Source organism: Scleropages formosus, chromosome 2, assembly GCF_900964775.1.
Source record: "Scleropages formosus chromosome 2, fSclFor1.1, whole genome shotgun sequence".
Classification (NCBI taxonomy): Eukaryota; Metazoa; Chordata; class Actinopteri; order Osteoglossiformes; family Osteoglossidae; genus Scleropages; species Scleropages formosus.
The window spans coordinates 41,328,297-41,346,664 of record NC_041807.1 but is presented as its reverse complement, the minus strand read 5'-3'; the positions used below and the strand labels follow the sequence as shown (position 1 = coordinate 41,346,664).

The 18,368-nt window shown below is 44.1% G+C and overlaps 1 protein-coding gene across 16 annotated transcripts in view; it reads left to right on the top strand.

Annotated features, from left to right (window-relative positions):
- The first annotated feature begins 1,511 nt into the window (after positions 1-1,511).
- kif1b (kinesin family member 1B) overlaps positions 1,512-18,368 on the top strand; it is a 64,509-nt gene continuing 47,652 nt past the window's right edge. For 9 of the 16 annotated variants that reach the window (XM_029247766.1, XM_018733919.2, XM_029247773.1 and 6 more), the window contains exons 1-2: positions 1,537-1,826; positions 3,646-3,833. In XM_029247766.1, coding sequence (XP_029103599.1) covers positions 3,728-3,833 — 106 coding nt within the window. In that variant the 5' untranslated portion in view covers positions 1,537-1,826; positions 3,646-3,727. Of the gene's footprint in view, positions 1,827-3,645; positions 3,834-18,368 lie in introns of all 16 variants that reach the window. The other 7 variants (XM_018733923.2, XM_018733921.2, XM_029247771.1 and 4 more) reach the window with 4 other exon arrangements.

Genomic DNA, 18,368 nt, shown 5'->3' with positions numbered 1-18,368 from the left:
ACATAGACTCCATTGTGAAGAAGGCCCAGCAGAGGTTGTACTTCCTTCGCCAGCTGAAGAAGTTCAACCTGCCACAGGAGCTGCTGATGCAATTCTACTCCGCAGTCATCGAGTCCGTCCTCTGCACCTCTATAACTGTCTGGTTCGGCTCAGCTACGAAGTCAGACATCAGAAGACTGCAGCGGATAGTTCGGACTGCTGGAAGAATCATCGGCACATCCCCCCCAGCTCTCCAAGAACTGCACTCGTCCGGAGTCAGTAAAAGGGCTAGCAAAATCATTCTAGACCCCTCGCATCCAGGCCACTTCCTCTTCGAACCCTTGCCATCTGGCCGGCGCTACAGAGCACCGAGCACCAGGACAGCCAGGCATAAGAAAAGTTTCTTTCCTCAGGCAATCTACCTCATGAACACCTAAATCTCTCCCCTAGAGAGTAAACCGTGCAATACATAATGCTATTTATATTTATATTTATAACTATTTGTCACATATCTCTTACTCACACTCCCTTGCATTTGTATCTAGTGACTATTTTTGTATATTCGGTACTTTATATTTTTAAATATTTTTTATCCCTTGCTCACATACTCTATCTTCTCATCTGTGTCTTGTCACTGTCATTCTGTCTGTGCTGTGGTAGTTCCTGTCACCAAGACAAATTCCTTGTATGTGCGAACATACTTGGCAATAAAGCTCGTTCTGATTCTGATTCTGATTCTGAATATGTAAACATTTATTCGACACTTTTCTTCAAAGTGACTTTTGGTGTTGTTACAATTATTTACTCATTTACACACCTGGGTAATGTTACTGGAGCAATATTAGGGTAAGTACCTTGCTCAAGGATATGACAGCTGGAAGTGAGATCTGAACCTGGGACCCAAGTTAATGACTGTGTAGTATAGCTGCCTCCTGTTTCACCCAATCGATATGAGCCTTGCACCCTTTTATGGAAACAAACGATGACTTTATGAATAGCCAAGTGGCGAATCGGGCACGGTGACAGGTTTATTACGCACGCAGCATGTGCTGAGCGTGACAGCCAGGGCTTATTCATGCTGCCTGCAGACGGCCTGCTGCCGCACTGCCCTGTGCATCCACGATGGAGGGTGGAGGATCAGGGGTGGAAGGAAGAAGAATGGGGAATGCAGGGTGGAGGATGGTCGTTGGAGAATGCGGGACAGAAGATGAAGAGTGGAGGATGGAAGGTGGGGGGGGAAAGGATGGAGTCCAGAGATGAGGATGGAGAAGAGAGTGGATGGTGGAGAGCTGAGGAGGCCGGCAATACCGCATCTCGTCGCCAAGGGCCGCTGTAGAACGGCGTCCGGAAGCTGTGCTGACAGCGGCGAGAAATCCTGCAGTGTTGCGTCAAAGCAAAGCACCCGCCTCTCTTCGCTTGCCCCTCATCTTCATTGGCCCATCGCAAAGCTGGCTAACAAATACAGTGTTTTCATTGGCCAGCGTGCCCGCCAATCACGGTGGTGATGAAGACGCTGACGTAATCTTTTCAATAACTCGGGGCATTCGGAACTCCGCTTTTTTTTTTTTTTTTGGTAAAAAAATATCACACCGCTGTCGTCACAGCGCGTCCTTCATCCTCCATCAGTCGTACCTCGTCCTCCGTCCAGAGAAGGACACGCCGGAGAATGACCCGCCCGCTATGATGGGCTCCATTCGCAGCGGAGGACGCGTTAGAAAGCTTCCAGCAGCTTCGTTCGAGCACTGACTGAGCAGCGCTCCGTCTCTTCTGCTTCCTGCAGTGCAGGGGCTCCGTCTGTAAGTCCGCAGCCCGCCATTAAGGCCGTCTCTTCGGACGGGGGACGGAGGGTGAGTGTGATGGTAATGTATGATGATGATGATGGTGCCGGTGGTTTTTAGCGGGGGGGTCTGGGGTTCTCGGAGGAGCGGGATGATCATCATGATCATGGCGGTCCCACTCGAGGGGTTTGTTCCCCCACCGATTTCCCACTAAGAAGTCAGTGGTACCGGCAAAATAGCGAAAGGACGGGAGTGTCGCTCCGCCGCGGTCCGCGCGTGCGCACACAAACACACACTCTCTGACTCTGCTCTCTGTCTGTCCGTCATTTCTGTATTTTTCTTTACTGCGGCGAGTCGTGAAAACGCGCTGAAGGTTAAAAAGTGCCAGAACTGCTCTTTTTATTGTAGAAGTCAAAAACGGAGAGGAAAAAAAAGGCGACATCACCAGTCGGGGCGCAGACTCCATTTTTTCACATATTTACGGCGACTTTACCGTTTACCTCAGAATTGCGTTTCTCGCCCACATTCGCTGCGCAGTACTTACTCCGCATTATTCCGGGTTTTCCACATTTGCCTCAGTTTTACCTCAGCTTATGACACACGGTTACCTCCGATTGATTTGCTTCGTATAGCAAATCTGTCTGTCAAAATTCATTGCCTAAATCATGTTTACCTCAGGTTTGCCCCAGATTTACCGCAGGATTAACATCGAGTATTTTATTTACCCTACACTACCTCAAATTTGCTGCGTGTTACTTTTGTGTCAGATTTTACCTAACGTTAGTAACATTTGGATTTGTGACACTTTTCCTTCATTTACTCATTTAAATTTGTCCCACACCCATGTTTCCTTCAAATTTACCTCAGGATCCGATTTATCAAATAATAGGGTATTTGTTTCAGATTTACTTTGGATTAACCCAACATAAATTAAGATCATTTACCAGGGCTTTACCTGACATTATTTGCCCCAAATTTATTTCAGATTTGTGACGTTTTCTTTTCATGTTTCTTAGATGTACCATGCTTTCCCCAAGTTTACCTCAAATTTACCTGAGCTGTATAATCATGAAGTTTCCTTAAATTTGCCTCGTATGTGTGTATATGGAATTTCTCCAAATTATCACACATTTGCCTCATATTTACCTCAAGTTTTCCCCACACTTCCCGCACATTTGTCAGATTTACATATGCAGCGTTTTCCTCAGAATTACCACGTTTCCGGCCCTCCGGAGACCCGCGTCCGTTTTTCCCTTAATCTTAGAGTTTACAGGTAGAGGAACGGGCGCCCTCTGGACGTTGCCCACGTGTGTCCCCAACCGCAGTACGTTTTTCTCCCGGCGTTGTTGTTCTATCTATGTTGCCGCTAACGTACCTTAATGTATTATAACGTACCATGCGATTAACTTACAGCACAAAGACTAGGAACTGTAGAATTAGTTTTACTGCACGCTGTCGGACGCACATTTCCAGGTGTCTCTCCTAAACTGCTCACGGTGCCGTGCGGAGTCCTCCCGCGCTTCATGCAGCACATTCTGTGCGTTTCAACGATGCCACGTGTTTCACAGCTTCCTACTAATACATCCAAACATCTTTTTTTCATTGAGTCTCGAGGTAGGCACACATTGACTGAAACCACTTGTCCCGATTTTAGTACATTTAATACAGTTTTATATAGCTTATCAAATAGGTTAGCTTCAAGTTAAGACATTTAGCTTGTACTAATGCAATTAAAAAAAAAAAAAAAAAAAACGCATAACTACGTTCAGAACATAACTACATTTTGTGTGTGTTTTTATACTCTTTACATGCGGTAAGTTTTAAAGATACTCTTGTACAAGGCTAAGGGTTCACCATTGGTCTAAAGCTGCTTTTTCTTTTTGCGCAGGAAGCAAATCTGTCCGAACAGGTGGAATTGCACAGAGAACTCGAGAGTCGCGCACAAAGAGCGAGAGGTCCGACTTGCCACAATGTCAGGGGCGTCGGTGAAAGTGGCCGTCAGAGTGCGGCCTTTCAACTCGCGCGAGACCAGCAAGGAGTCGAAATGCATCATACAGATGCAGGGGAGCTCCACCAGTAAGTAGACCGAGCTCGTGAACTCTGACCTCAGGTTCCGCTCGCTGCTGCCCAGCTGCCACCTTTTGTGCAGCCCAAGAATTTAAAGTGTAAGACATCAGGTGGGCCAGCAGTTTAGAACCTGCCCTTACACTGTGACAGATCAGGTCCCAGGAGTGCTTTTTGCTGTTGGACCTTTGACAGATTCACTTATTTAACTGTAAAATACCCAGCTGTGGTAATGGCTGGAAGCCTAGAGCTGTATAAGACTGCAGCTATCTGTTCATTGCGATAATATGCACTCTGCCAGACCAGAACTAAGCATTATATATCAAGCTGCAGAGAACTTGGACATTCCAGTAGAAGTTCTGCGTCAGTGAAAAAAGCTGCAGTGTTTTTGATGTAAAGTTTCCTTGTTTTAAAAGAAGTAAACCATTTAGTCTTTTGACTGGGTGGCTGGTGAGGAGGGATTCAGTCCCCTGGTGTGGGTGAGCCACCCTTGCTTCCCTGGCAAAGCAAATTCAAAGCAACTTCATTCAGCTCTAGCTGCAAGAATGGAATGAATGAATGAATGAAAGAAAGAAATGAAGGATGGCCTGGGAACAGACATCTGCTAAAAGAAAACAAAGCAAAATGTTGAACTGAGGGAAAGTTTTCCTCTTTGGAAATGTAGCAGCAGTCATGTTGGGGTTCTCTGATGGTACCATGAAGGTGACGGTTGCAGCTTTGGGGCTTGTGGACCTGGGGATGGAATTTCCTCATCTGTAGGCTTGTTTGGCTCTTCTCGGGGACTCTTGGAGGTGCCTTGATGTGAGGAAAATGGACTGTTTCACTTTTCTTCTAATAGGCAGCCTGGTGCCTGATGCAGCAGATAGCTTGGTGTTGTTCATCGGAGCGCTGTTTGAGGAAACGATGTGGTTTCGTTAAAAGTGCACAGTTATAACATTCCCATGTTGGTGACCACTTCTGTGTTGAAAGCAGCTTGATAATGGTGGCAATGTTTTTTTTTTTTTTTTTTTTTTTTTTTTGTGGATGCCGCTGTCATTTTGCCTGATAGTGGTGTACATTTTGCTTCTCAGACTGTTCACTTAGCAGGACTTGCACAATATCAGTAATACAGAAGTGCAGATCATGAAGTAGTAAGATCTAACAACAAACGAGCCTGTTGTGTTGATCCAGTAAGGTCCTAGTTACATGATTAAGTGAATACAGTGTGCTGTTGACAGAACGGAACAATAAATATATGGAAATATAAGCATGGTTTGTGCTCCCTGAAGAGGGATATGGGAAGTTCTGTAGATGTATGGTCCAACAAAAAAAACAGGTTGATCTTAAGCAGACTTATTGAGCTAAAGAGAGGAGTTTTTTTATGCAGTAAAGCCTTAAGGTTAAATTACATGTAACTGGAAGCAGATTGGCTTTAGCATGCTTAAATATTCATCAAAGCTGTAATTAAAGGCCACTCTGGAGATTGGGACGATTGACAGCTGGCCAGCTTCATCAGTGGAACATGGTGAGAATCCGTGTGCAGCATTAATGCTTCCTGTATTGTTGAACTGTTTTCTTTATAATAAGAAGGAACCAGAAGTAAAACTGAGAATTTGGAGGGAATGTGACTTTCTGTCCTGCCAGGCTGAGGGGTCTGGCTTTGTCACAGCAACTGGTCATTCTGTGGTTCTTGCTGCGGTGCCGAGTGGCTTGTTGGACTGCTACACCCCCACACCCAACTCCATGTCTGCGTGTCCTGATTCAGTTGGCTATGCTGACTCATTAGCTAGAAGGATGCCTGCAGGATTATCAGTATTTGGGTTAGCAATCTCATGATGGGCATAGAAACATCCTGCTCCTCTGTTGACCTTCGTAAACATATGGCAAAATGGTTAAGGATCTTGATTTAAATGCAAATGAGTGCAGGTTCTGATCCCTTGCTCTTGTGCTGTTAAACAGTACACTTGCCTTTGGTAACATATCCAGATGTAATTATGCTAAATTCTTAGATTTTTGGTAAACATTCATTCAATACTATAATAAAATATATAACTTGAGGTTGGTGTGTAATGTGTTAAAATATAACAATACATTGTCTCCCAATAACATCCTTTGTGGTTTTGCACATGAAAGTTATGTAATGCCTAATGTGCTGTACCTGGTAACCAGGGTTAAAGTTCTTGCAAATAAGCTTCTGAAGTAGGCTTGTAGCTGTTCAATGCCTTCTTTGCTATGACGTCTGCACAATTTATTACTGTCTTTATAACCTTGCTTTTTCATTCACCACGATAAGATCAAGTTTGCAGTAAAATCATTGTTTCTTCAAAGCCAAAAACATATTGGTTCTGCTTTCAACAATGAAAGAAATGTCAGAGTTTCTTAAAACACAGATCTTCACGGATGATTGAATTGGATAAATAAACTTGACATTTTCTGCCTTTTTTCTGAGCTAAGGGACAATGTTCCTTTTTATGACTAGCTTTTTTGCAGCTTTTTCATGTTCTCTTGGAAGCTTGTTCTCCCTCACTATTCAAGATTTAAAAAAAAAAAAAAAAAAAAAACACTCCTTACTAAAAGGTATGATAGTTGCCTCCCTGAATTTGAGAATGCACCTTTCTGGATTGTGGTTTCATTCTTTGACCATAGGAGTGCCAGCTTGCCCCATAATGTTGTGTTGCGTATGAGTACATTGATTGAGGACTGCTTTAACTGAAGTTTTTGTCTTTGGTTTCACTGTCTGGTGACGTGATCAGAATTAAGGTTTTTCTCGTATTCAGACTAGTTTAGTCTTCAGTCTTCCCAAATGACAAGTAAACTAAATCATGGTTGTTGAGTGGCAATGTCTCCAAGCATCATGTTCTTTTGTTTCACATGTCCTCAAAGGTGATGGCTCTTTGTGTGTTCATGATGGCTCTTTTACGCAAAACTCTAACCATGATGGGTCTTTGTTTTCCATGTCTCTGACGATGATTCTTTTGTCATTTCCTCTAGCCATGATGGTTCATTGATTCTCTTGACTCTGACCATGATGACCCTTTTTCATTGCCATGTCTCTAACAATGAAGGCGATTTTAATTTTTTTTTTTTTTTTTTGGCCCACATCCTGGACCATGATGGTTGTTTTTGTTTCCCCGTGTTACAGTTCAGATCAGGATTCTCGGTCTCAGCTCTTCCATGCTTTATAGTTTCACTCTCTTTAGCACATTTGTTTTAATCTGTTTTTTGAAACTACTAATAAAGTAGGGAGAAGGTTATTGGGTATTTGCACCCTGTATTCAATATTAACTGCAGGGTTCAAAGAAACCATTTTCATAAGAGTGAGCAGATAAGTAACTGTTAAGTAGACCAATTAAGGCTGTGTAATTAGCTGAAAAGGAGCCTGTCTACACACAATTTTACAGGCTGTTTTTACACTGGACTCTTCAGTATAATGTTTCTTCTCTATGCATTCAGAGATGTATTACATTGAAGACAGAGTTTTGACTTTTGAATGTGCGTGTAATTAGCAAATTGCTGACTGACTGGTTCCACAGCTACAGGGATATCCTTGGATAAGGTGCAAAATATGTCAAGTCACAAAGGGACATCTTTCTGCAAATATATGTCAGAAGTGAAGGGAAAAAAAATGGAAATTCTTCTATGTTTTGTAAGTGCATAATTCAGGTCGTGACCAGACAATGCGTGCTTCATTACCAAGTGCATTTTAAGGCAGGGTATGCTGCATTGAGTACCCACAATGCCTTGCAGTTGCTGACAGTTGGTGAGGGGATTACCAGGCAAGGGTTTTTATTTATTTTTTTGGTGGAGGATCAGGTGTAATCTCTGCCTGCTGCATTTGAGACTCAACCTCACTGTGTTGTGGACTTGTGTGCGTGTTATTTGATTAAAAAACGAGAATAGGAGGATCTTTGGCTGTCTGAGACTGCATCTTTAGCCGGGGAGGGGAGACCTGCATTGCGTCAGTGTGCCAAATACTGTAACTCACAATCGTGTCCCACTTGACTTTCTGTTTGGTGCTGTTGCACATGTTGAAATGGCGTAAGATATTCATGTTTAGATACATTTAAACGTGAAGTGTGGGGCTCACATGCAGAGCAAAGGTAGTTTCGTCTCTTTTCTAGCTGTTATGCATGTGTGAATGGTAGGGGAAACCTGTTCAAAGCTGGAGTTGACTGGAATAAACTTCAGCATTTCAAGGCTCTCTCTCACTTTTTTTATACGTGTTTAATTCTTCATGTGTTTAATTCTTCATGTGTTAAGCAAAGCAGCTTCGAGGTTGAGGAACCACAGTTTTGTAGTTTCATGTTATAGAACCTGCTGTTGCTGTATATGAGGTCCTTCAGTCTGTGTTAGTATCCAGATGTGTAAACCCAGGTGCTGCAACCCCCTTCTTATTTGGGAGCTCATAATCCCTGTGACTGTGGGAGAGGAGGCCATCTCTAGGCACTGCACTTCCTGTGCTGATGCACTACTTTCTCAGCACCTTGTGGTTAGGAGATAGGAGGATATAGCGTTGACTGGAGTGTACAACTACGCAGCAACACTGCTCTCATCACTTGGGACTTACATAACACAGTTGGCGAGCAATCTCTGCCCTCCACTGGAGCGAGCTAGGCCGGGTCCTCTTTGGGCCTACTAATGAGACCAGCTCTGTAGAACTGCCATTCAAGGATGTTACCCTGGTGGTTAAAGAGTTAGATTTGGATCTGCCAGACTACAGTTCAGAGTTCCATGAGAGGATGTGCTCTTATTCTCAGGAGCAGGAGTATGGTGTTCAACTTGAATGGCTCATGTGGTCAGTTCAGCTGTGTCAATGTGTAAAACCATGAGATGTGAGCTGTAAAGCACCTACAGTACAAGTGAATTTGTGTCAAAGTAGGAGGACAGAAGTTGTATTAAATTTTGCATGAATCATGGTGTAATTTTTATATATATATTTAAAAGTTGTTATAAAAATATAGGGGGACGTGGTAGCTCAGTGGGTTGGACCGGATCCTGCTCTTCAGTGGGTCTGGGGTTCGACTCCCGGTTGGGGTGCCTTGCGACGGACTGGCGTCCCGTCCTGGGTGTGTCCCCTCCAGTCTTACGCCCTGAGTTGCCGGGTTAGGCGCTGGTTCCCCGCGACGCCGCATGGGACAAACGGTTCAGAAAATGTGTGTGTGTGTAAAAAAAAAAAAAAAAAAAAAAAAAAAAATATATATATTATATAAAATTATGTATACACATTGACTTTTCAATGTGCCCAAGTTGAGTTTTAAGAGACAAGTGAACATCCTGGGTAGTTAACGATACAGACTTTCAGTCTCTGGGGTTGAGATTCTCCCAGGAATCTGTAGTCAGTCTCGATGGATTGAGACTCTGTGGTGAGTCTGTGCGAGTTGAGACTCTTTGAACTGTCTGTAGTACCCTGCTAATGCTGTTCTCCTACCAGTGTAATGGATGGAAGCTGAAAGTGACTTGGACATGCAGGTCTGTAGGAGGACCCAGGTGATAAGGAGTGACAGAACACTAAGACGAACATTCAGTGGCCCAACAAAGAGTTCCGCAGAAATGGGGAGGTGGAATAAAGTGCATTTGCTTAGTGAAATGGGGGGTGGCACAGCAGGCTTGGCCAGGTCCTGCTCTCTAGTGGGTCTGGGGTTCAAGTCCTGCTTGGAGTGCCTTGCGATGGATTGGTGTCCCGTCCTAGGTGTATCCCCACGTCCTCCAGCCTTGTGCCGTGTGTTGCCGGGTTAGGCTCTGGTTCGCTGTGACTCCACTTGGGACAAGTGGTTTCAGACTGCGTGCATGCTTAGTGAAGTGGGGGATCTTTCAGTCATGGCTAACATGGGCAGAGACTGATTTCTATGTGATGACAGACTGTTGCGTTCGCAGCTCTTAGGTTTGCACCGCAGCACTTGACATCAAGACGAGATCATTTGTGAAGCACTTCTTGACCCACTCATTCCCTTTGTCCTCACCGTCCTGCCCCTGCCCCACATGTGGGACTGGCCTTGCCCTTATGTCCTGCGCTTCACAAGACAGATGAAATATGGACACAGAAGAAATGGGAACACAATGGTTATTGTAAACATGCACCTATACACAAGGCCCAAGGCTCTGTTTCGTTAAGGTAAACTGACTGTGCCTGCATGCCCCCCATGGGAAATTATAATGGATTTAGTGCAGTAATAACCATTTTGATTCTTTGATTCATTTTTGCCAAGCAAGCCCTTTACCATCGAAACCTCTCCTGGGGGTTCCAGGGACAAGCTGAAAGCTTTGTGTTGTGTGAACAAGATACTATTAGGCTGTAGGTGACTGAGCTTAAGTTTTTTTTTTTTTTTTTTTTTTTTTTCCTCCTCCTGATCCTCAGCAGAAGACTTTTTCAAAATGCACAAGTAGTTTTCTTCCTGAAACCTGGAATGCCTCTTGGATATCCACTGTGGCAGTAGACAAAAGGGAGTCAGTTCTTTCCCCATGAGAGTGAAGAAGGGTTGGATTTCATACTCTGTCTCTGCAGTTATAGGAGAAAGCCTGTGCTATTTACATTATAGGTTTTTTTTTTTTTTTTAATGATGGTTCAGGGGCCACACAGTCCCTTTCCCTCCATTGTATTCCATTTCCCATCAGGCACTGCTGTGTAACGGAGGGCCTTAGGAAGCCCCAGCGGAAGCTGCGCGAGTGCAGGGATTACATCATTCTGGGCAGTCATGCCTGTCTGAGCTGATCAATAGCAGGCCTTGTAATGGCTGCTGGAGACCATTACAAGGTACCCCTTGTTTCTTGCCCCCCTGCTAATCTAGAAACATGCTCGGACACAGGACCAGAGGCTCATGGGCCCCACTGCACCTTGCTTGAACCCCTGTCCATGAGCCTGTGCTTACAGCTGTACCAGTGCTTCTAATCTGGATCAAATTCTTCTGTCTTTTGTCATTTGTTTTCTTACATTGAAGATGTTTGTTCTGTAAATGTTTTTGTTGTGCGGTATGATCTGATGTTGTTCTTAGATCTTAGTTGCTCAGCAGACTTTTTTTTTTTTTTTTTCTCTCTTTTTGGCGGCTCAAGGAAATGATCTAGGTTGTGTCTTTGTAAAAAGTACAGCTGCAAGTCCCTTCTTTTGGATCTGTAGCCTGTTGGTAATAAGTGTATGTATGGAGACAGCTGGTAGCATAGTGGTTAGAGTTGCTGCCTTTGCACCCAAAGGGTACAGATTTGATCCCCCAGAGTAAGGTAATTACCCTAAAAATTGCTCCAGAAAAATTACTCAGCTGTATAAATGGATAAATTGTAAGCTTGTGACTGTAATAATTGTAACCTTAATATTGTAAGTTTCTTTGGAGAAAAGCATCAGCTAAATGAATAAATGCAAGGGTAGCTGCTTATCTGTTTTGTCATTTCTTGTCCGCAACAACAGAAGTTTTGTGGTGAAAGAATAAAGTCCATTCATCAGTCCAGTGGTGTCAAGAGTTGTGGCCATAACAGGAAGGCTCAGAGCTCACCTCTGTTCTGAACCACCTTCCTGTGTATGTCTGGCATACAAGTTGGATTTGTTTTGAACTTAACCCTGTTCAGATTGACAGAAGTGTGTTTACAGCTCCTTAGAAGAACCAAAGAGGAATACGGCTCTCCTGTTATGTGGCTGCACTGGTTCTGTAATGTCTTTCGGAGAAATATACAGTAAACAAACCACTCATTCTCTCTGGGATCAATACACTGGGTTGTACCTGTGAATGTGGAATCTGGGGCTCTGGCAAATTAATCTGCTTACTGGAAACATTATTTTCTGAGTGCTAGTAATATAGACTGTGTGTTTGTTTTTATCTTTTTAAATGTATATATGTGTGATTGAGGATGAATGTAATATTACATAAAGATCTCAGATGAGGGTTTAACATGTTTTGTATGTGTTTTTATGTGAATGTATAAGGTCTCCAGGGGATATTGTTTGACAGCTGGTAAAGCCAGTGCTTCACAGCTTCTCAGTTGCTTATCACCTGTAAGGTTTGAGACCTGCTCAGGGTGTGTGGGGTTTGCATTTCCCATGCATGCATAGAAGAAGGCATTGGGAAACCACATCCGTCCCACCCTTGCCACAAAACCACGTAGGTGACTGCTATTGACTCTACCACAATTTTTAGTATATTCTGCTCTTTAACTCCTTTTGAATTTTGAATTTAAATGAAGTGCAGTCAACTCTTCTTCATTTATTGGGGGGGTGAATTTTAGGCCATGAATATACCACATTCCTAATTAGTGCCTGTTTGTTGGCTTGTTCAAATGGTGGTATGCTATGCCATGAGCCTCATTCTGGTTACCTAGTTTTGTGCTGTGGATGTGTCTGGCTGTGTGGCACTACTTGAAGGCATCTGCTGAGGACCTGGATGATGCTCTTCACAGCAGATTTCCTGCAGATGGACCCCAGTGGACACAGTTTTTTCCAGTATAGCCAGTGGCCAAATCAATTTTCACTTGGACTGGTCACTGCTTTGCTGGGCCCTGTGGGGTGCATCAGGGAGTCTGGTGGGCAGCTGAGGTCTTGGTGGTGGGAGGGGGAGGGCTGGATGCAATATGCAGTATGATGAGGTGTTCTAGCACTATCACGTGCAGCAGTGTGTGAGTTCATCTCAGGCACGTGTCCATGAACTGGAGATTTTTTTTTTAAAAATAGAAATCAAATGTGTGCATCAGTGGCTGGTAAAATAGAAGTGAGCATGTGACTGAAATAAAGATAATAGTGATTTTGTTCTGTGTCTCTCTCTGGCTGTTTCATTTCTCAGTTTTGCGTGTAGGTCACTTTACTGTCCACTTCCCATGAGACCCACACTTTTGTAGACCTTTTGCCCTCTTAAAGGGACCTAGAGCAATGTGGTACACCTGCCTATGACAATATCATTAAGGCTGGTCCCATCTGAATGGGATCATTTTCACTGGAAAATAAGTTTTAGAAATTGTCATGCATGTAATTTAGGTTGCATGCTGTTTGTCACACTAACCTAACTGTGGCATATGACAAAGACCTCCATGTCACAGGAGCTGTCGTGTCACTGTAGCTTACTGTGTGTTGGGAAGTAGCGATCCCTTCTCAGTCAAGATGGTCCTGCAAGCGATGTGCTTGTGCACAGGATGATGCTATTAGCTATACATCACTTCAGTTGCATTCATTTCATTGTGGTCAGAGGTCACTTATTTTTGTATTCTGTAATGGGTTGCTTGGGAGATTGTAAAAGCAAGCATCCTGTATGGATGTGACTTCAGAAAAGCAATCACAAGCAGGATGGAATGTAGTCCAGCCCTGCTGCAGACCAAATGATCTTTAGGAAGTATGAGAAAATGGAGGACAACAAACTTATGTAGTCACATGGCTGAGCTGAATCATTGTGGAATTTGTGAGAGAGACAAAGGAAGGGGGAAGTAGGACTGAAGAGATCTGCCGTGGGCCTGGAAGCCGGAAGAAGGTGTGTGGACAGGGAGGAAATATGACTGGAGTGGGGTAGCCCTGATTTCTGCTAAATGTGGGTCCTCCAGTGTGAACCCCCCCCCCGCTTTCTCAGGGCTGGAGGTCAAAAGCCTTGGGTGTCTTGGTATTCTCAGCACGGTCTGTGATGGATAAACAGTCCCTCACCTACATTATTCATGAGTTGGAGACACTGAACTGTGACTTTGTCCAGGAGGGTTAATGCTCTGCCTTTGCACTGCTTGGTTCAGTATGGACCATTTGAGTTTGCAGCATCATTACAGCGTCTCACATCTTTTCTTAGTCCGTCTTTCTGTGACACTGTAACAAAGGCACGATCATCTCTTGCACCAGGGGCCCACTCGCACAAAGTTACTTAACATTTTGTGTGGAAAGAGGTCCCTAGCAGGTGGATTAAAAGTAATTAATCACATAGGAGCAGCAGCTGCCAGCTATACATCTACCTATCACGTTATTGCCTGATTACTTGATGCAGATGTCCCAGAAGGCAAAACTGTGGTCCCATCATTCAGTCATACATTGTCCAACATATTAATTTGGGGAGTGTTACTGCTGCAATTCCCCCCCCCCCCCCCCCTTTCTGTAAAGAATAGCCTTTTATCTGAAGAGGACTGGATTATTACATAACTTTTTTTCAATTTATCCCTCCTAAAATTGATGTGAGGAAAATCCTTAGAAAGGATCCTTTGTTGTTGAGATTGGTACCTCCAGCTTGTGACGTTTATTGCTCTTCCACTCTAAATGATCAGACCTTCCTTTGAAGGTAGTGCGGTAATTTATCATGAAGTTACAATGGTGTTCATTGCTGGCAGAAGACCACAGAGGATCCTTCCCCTCCCCTCAGTTTCTCTAAGATCTCTCGCTCTCTCGTCCTACTTGCTGGGATTTATCCAGAGCCTTGTCTAATGAATACTTAAAAAGCCAGTTGTACTTTACACATTTCATATGGATTTTTTCCCTTTTTTTTGACCTATTTCAGTCATTTTATCCACAGATGTCTGCTCTGGATGGAAGGGGTTGTGCAGTAGAGGTAACTTTTTTTTCCCTATTTGAGTGTGCTCTTTGTGCGAGTGGTTTGTAGATCTGCTCCTGCACAGTCCACAGTGGGTGTGTCATTGCTGGGACTTAACCATTGTGTGAAACCAAAGATTGGAGTACCATGTCTGTCCAGTGGGTGCTACACCTTAAATCTGTCTTCACAAAGGCCTTCCAGAAGGCTCTCTAAGCAGCTTATCTCTTATGTGTTTCCCTTCTGTTTCTTCTTGAAGTACCTTCCAGTTCTGCCGATTGCTAATTACTCCTCAGACAAGCTCTTAATCAGGGCTCCAGCAAGCTCCAGGTAGTTCAGAGCTTCAATATTGACATTAAATTTGTGTACAGATGCATTCATACCAGGAGATGTGTGCATCTTGAAGATTTGGTGCTTACTGATCTTGTCAGGATGAAGTTAAAGTTCTTTCTAAAGCATTACAAGTGGAAGCTGTCTCTCACAGTTGGTACTCTTTTGAGATTACCCTCTGTCCATGGTCTCCTGTTCATCTTTTCGTTTACATTCCACATTACGCTGTGGTCAGATTGTGCATTGTCTCTTGTGCTCACACTCTGAGTCCCCCATGAGGGACTGCTCTAATGTTCATGGCCAGAAGTAGGTCTCCAAAGTAGCACATGACTCACTCTGGGATAGACCTCCTATTAATTCTCTTTCCATCACCTCCCCTTCTTGCTGAAACAGGACTCTAGGTCATCAGGTTGCCTTTACCCTTGATGGAGGTGTTTGAGTTGTCTGTTTGACTGGTGATTTATGAAAATGTAGCTTTTAAAAGCTGTAGCTTCACATTTACATTTATTTTGCCAATACTGTCTTCTAGACCACCTTACAATTTCAAGATACTTACTCAGCTGTATAAATGGGTAAATAGTTGTAATTTGTACTGGTAATTTACAGTCAGTACTGTGCTCAAGCATACTACAGCAGGAAGTGGGTTATGACCCTTTGCCCTTTAGGTGCTAGTTCGAACCACTAGGCTACCTACCTATTGTCCAAGGTTGTTTTAGTTTTCTGGTCATTGACACACTGTTGGGGGAGGTCTCATACTACCAGGTCAACCTGGAGGAGGTGAGGCTGTGGATTGGTGGTCTTATTTGTTGATACATACAATCCCCCTTTTGGCTTTGCTGGACTGGGACCACCTAGAACTGCACCACCTGGAGCCAATGTTGTGCCTTTCGGACCTCTGCCCAGCCAACAGATGGAGAGCAGCTTGCCTGAGGTTGAATTGGAAGAGGTATGGGTCTGCTAAATGATGTACAGTGAATAATGTCCAAAACAGCACCAGGTGGAGCTTTTTTGGCCACCAAGAAGAGAGGTTATTTTTGCTGAAATATCTCCAGTTCCTTAACCACTCTAGCACAGCACCTGCTTCTCTGTACTGTGCCAGTGTGAGTCTGTGTTTTACCCCTCACCCTCAATATGTGTCTTGGAAATGCTTTGTGTTTACATATTGTACCAGGCATATGGAGGCCTGAAACAGAGGATGCCTTCCTGCTTTTTCCAAATCTCTTGAGAGAGAGAGAGAGAGTCAAGCCATTATTCCTCTGGGGCCTGAAACAGGAGCCGATATGAACACCACCTATTGACTTATTTAGTTCCTCATTTTGTCCTCTTCCAGAGTCTTGCAGATTCTGTGTTATAGGGGTTGGAGTGACTCGTGATTTGAGATTCATTGCTGAAGGGCAGATGGTGCTGAGATGGTGGGGGGCAGGGGGAAAGTGAGCAAGCAAGGAGGGCTAGAGAACTCCCCATTTCTTGAGGACTTCATATGCGATGTCTTCCATGACTGCCTACATTCATAAAGCCCTGGGGAGGCTATTAAAGTTTCATTCTTTGAGCAGTGCTACGCATACGGTAATTACAGTTTTGGAGACTTATTTAAATGGAGCAAATACCTCATAGCTTTGCAGTGAAAAGGAACACTCTGTTTCTCTTTGTTCATTACATAATCTGGAAAGGGTCCCCCCTCCCTTTTAGGAGCTGTTTTTCCATTGTCATATTACGTGGCCTGGAAGATGTGACTCCAGGCTTTTGTCTGCACTGGTGTGTGTGTGTGTGTGTGAGTGTGAGAGAGAGAGACACACGAGTGTGCTTTCCCTTTGGCTCAGGCTACAGACAAGCCGCTTCTGACACACAGACATTCCACCGCATTAGGCCTGGTATTCTGACTATTTCCCAGGTGTCTTTGCAGCTCTGGGGAATGAAGCAAACGCCTAACCACAGCCTCCCTGTGGCACGGCGCCACGATGAATTTCTCTTTCCAACATGTGCTCAGTGTGGACACATAGGGTGGAAAAAACGCATTCCTCTTGCACACTCCCAGTGCTCCAACCATCAGGTTGGCATCGGTGCTTCATCCCAATGAGGGAAATGTCAGTATCTGCCCAGTGTCCAGTCCCTTTGGGTTCAATGGGAACCCTTCTGTTTGTCAGGCATATCAGGATTTCGATTATTTGGTTCCCTAACATCTGAGGACAGATTTGAACACACTGCTAAACTTCACAGAAGAAATATTTACTCTTATTAGCATTATTTTAGCATTACTATTAATGTTCACTATTTCTGGAACTGACCTGCATGCTAGATGCACCTGCTGCACTAAGTTCATACGGCCTGGGTGGTGTTGGGTCCAAAGTGGACCTGTCATTCCATCTCAAGGGTGGGGTTTGAGAGCCCATCTCTCATTTTGGGCTTATGTTGCTGAGGCGCACACAAACCCAACCCATTCCATCCTCCCTAGTGCAAAAACAGCCAGCTGTCAGAACAATTGATTTATCCATGTTAATGATTTGTCAGTTTTATAGATCATCAGTTTATAGGGTGTGAGGCTTGTTGAGTGCCCTAAGCCATCTTTGCTGCTGCAAAGAATGCTGTGCAGTCATTTTCTTCCTGTTGTGAGTGTTCAGGGTTGTACTTATCACTCTAGCAATTGAGAAGGAAAACATGAAGGTGAGTACACCTTAAAGGTTCCTAAAAAGTGCCTAAATGATCTGAGGTTCAAGGTAAATGGGGATGTGCAAACACATAGAAACTGGGTTTTGTGGGATTTCTTCCATTTAGTTTCCTAGGAACGATCCTTTTGTTGCACCTCGGTAGATTGTGGTCACCTGGAATGGCCTAACTGGGAGATCCAGCTGAATAAGGGAGTGTTTTTGATGGATCGCCTCTTCTTTCTAAAACTGGCAGGCTGAGCACCTTTCCGTCCTCCCTCCGTCCATAGCGTGGGGAATCCAGCTCACGACCTTGTAGGAGGAGAACGTCTGATTGCTGGTACAGGGGTGGAGTGTGGGTGGGGCCTGTTCTGCATCAGGGTAGGACTCAAATGGTGGCTGTCCTTTCCTGAGGAAGATGAATGCCCCCTGTGTTCACCGCCAAGCCTTTTTTATTGCCGATTCATTAGTCTGTCAGGCATGCCTCTGGCTATCTTTATCTGGCATGGAGCAAAGATTTGTGTTCCTGGAAAAGGGTTGGGACGACCAATAAGTGTACCTCATACTAATGTAAATCACTCTCCCAATTTAACCCTGCACTTCAGTTCCAATTAGACACAGGTCAAGGGTTAAACCTCTGAGTTTAGCAAACTTTTCAGATTTCCATTGGGCTGTTCTCCCAGGCTTATGAGTGTTGAAATAGGTAAAAGACTGCCACGTGTAATGGATAGATAGCAGCATTGCAATATTAATAGTGATGTTTTCATGCTGGCTACCATTAGTGTACAGCTGATTCTGTACTTCAATCCTTTGGGTGATGCCCAAATTCAGAGCAGGGGCAAGCAATGAGCATCAGCCTAGATATAACCTGTGTGTAAAGTTGAAGGTCACACTGTCAACAGCTGTAAAAGCATACCTGATTTGTATAGTTTTTTTGTGTTACTTGGTAAAGCTGGTGAATGCTTTTTTATCAGACAGTTCTGGGTTCATCATGCACATGATGTTAAAGGTTCAACATAAGCAGCAGGTGAAAGTGCAGTGCAGACAGTGGCATAAATGCATGGCTGTCGGGGGAGCGATAGAAAAGTGTATGTGTCGTGAGCTTGGGCAATTCTGGGCCACTCTGGCAG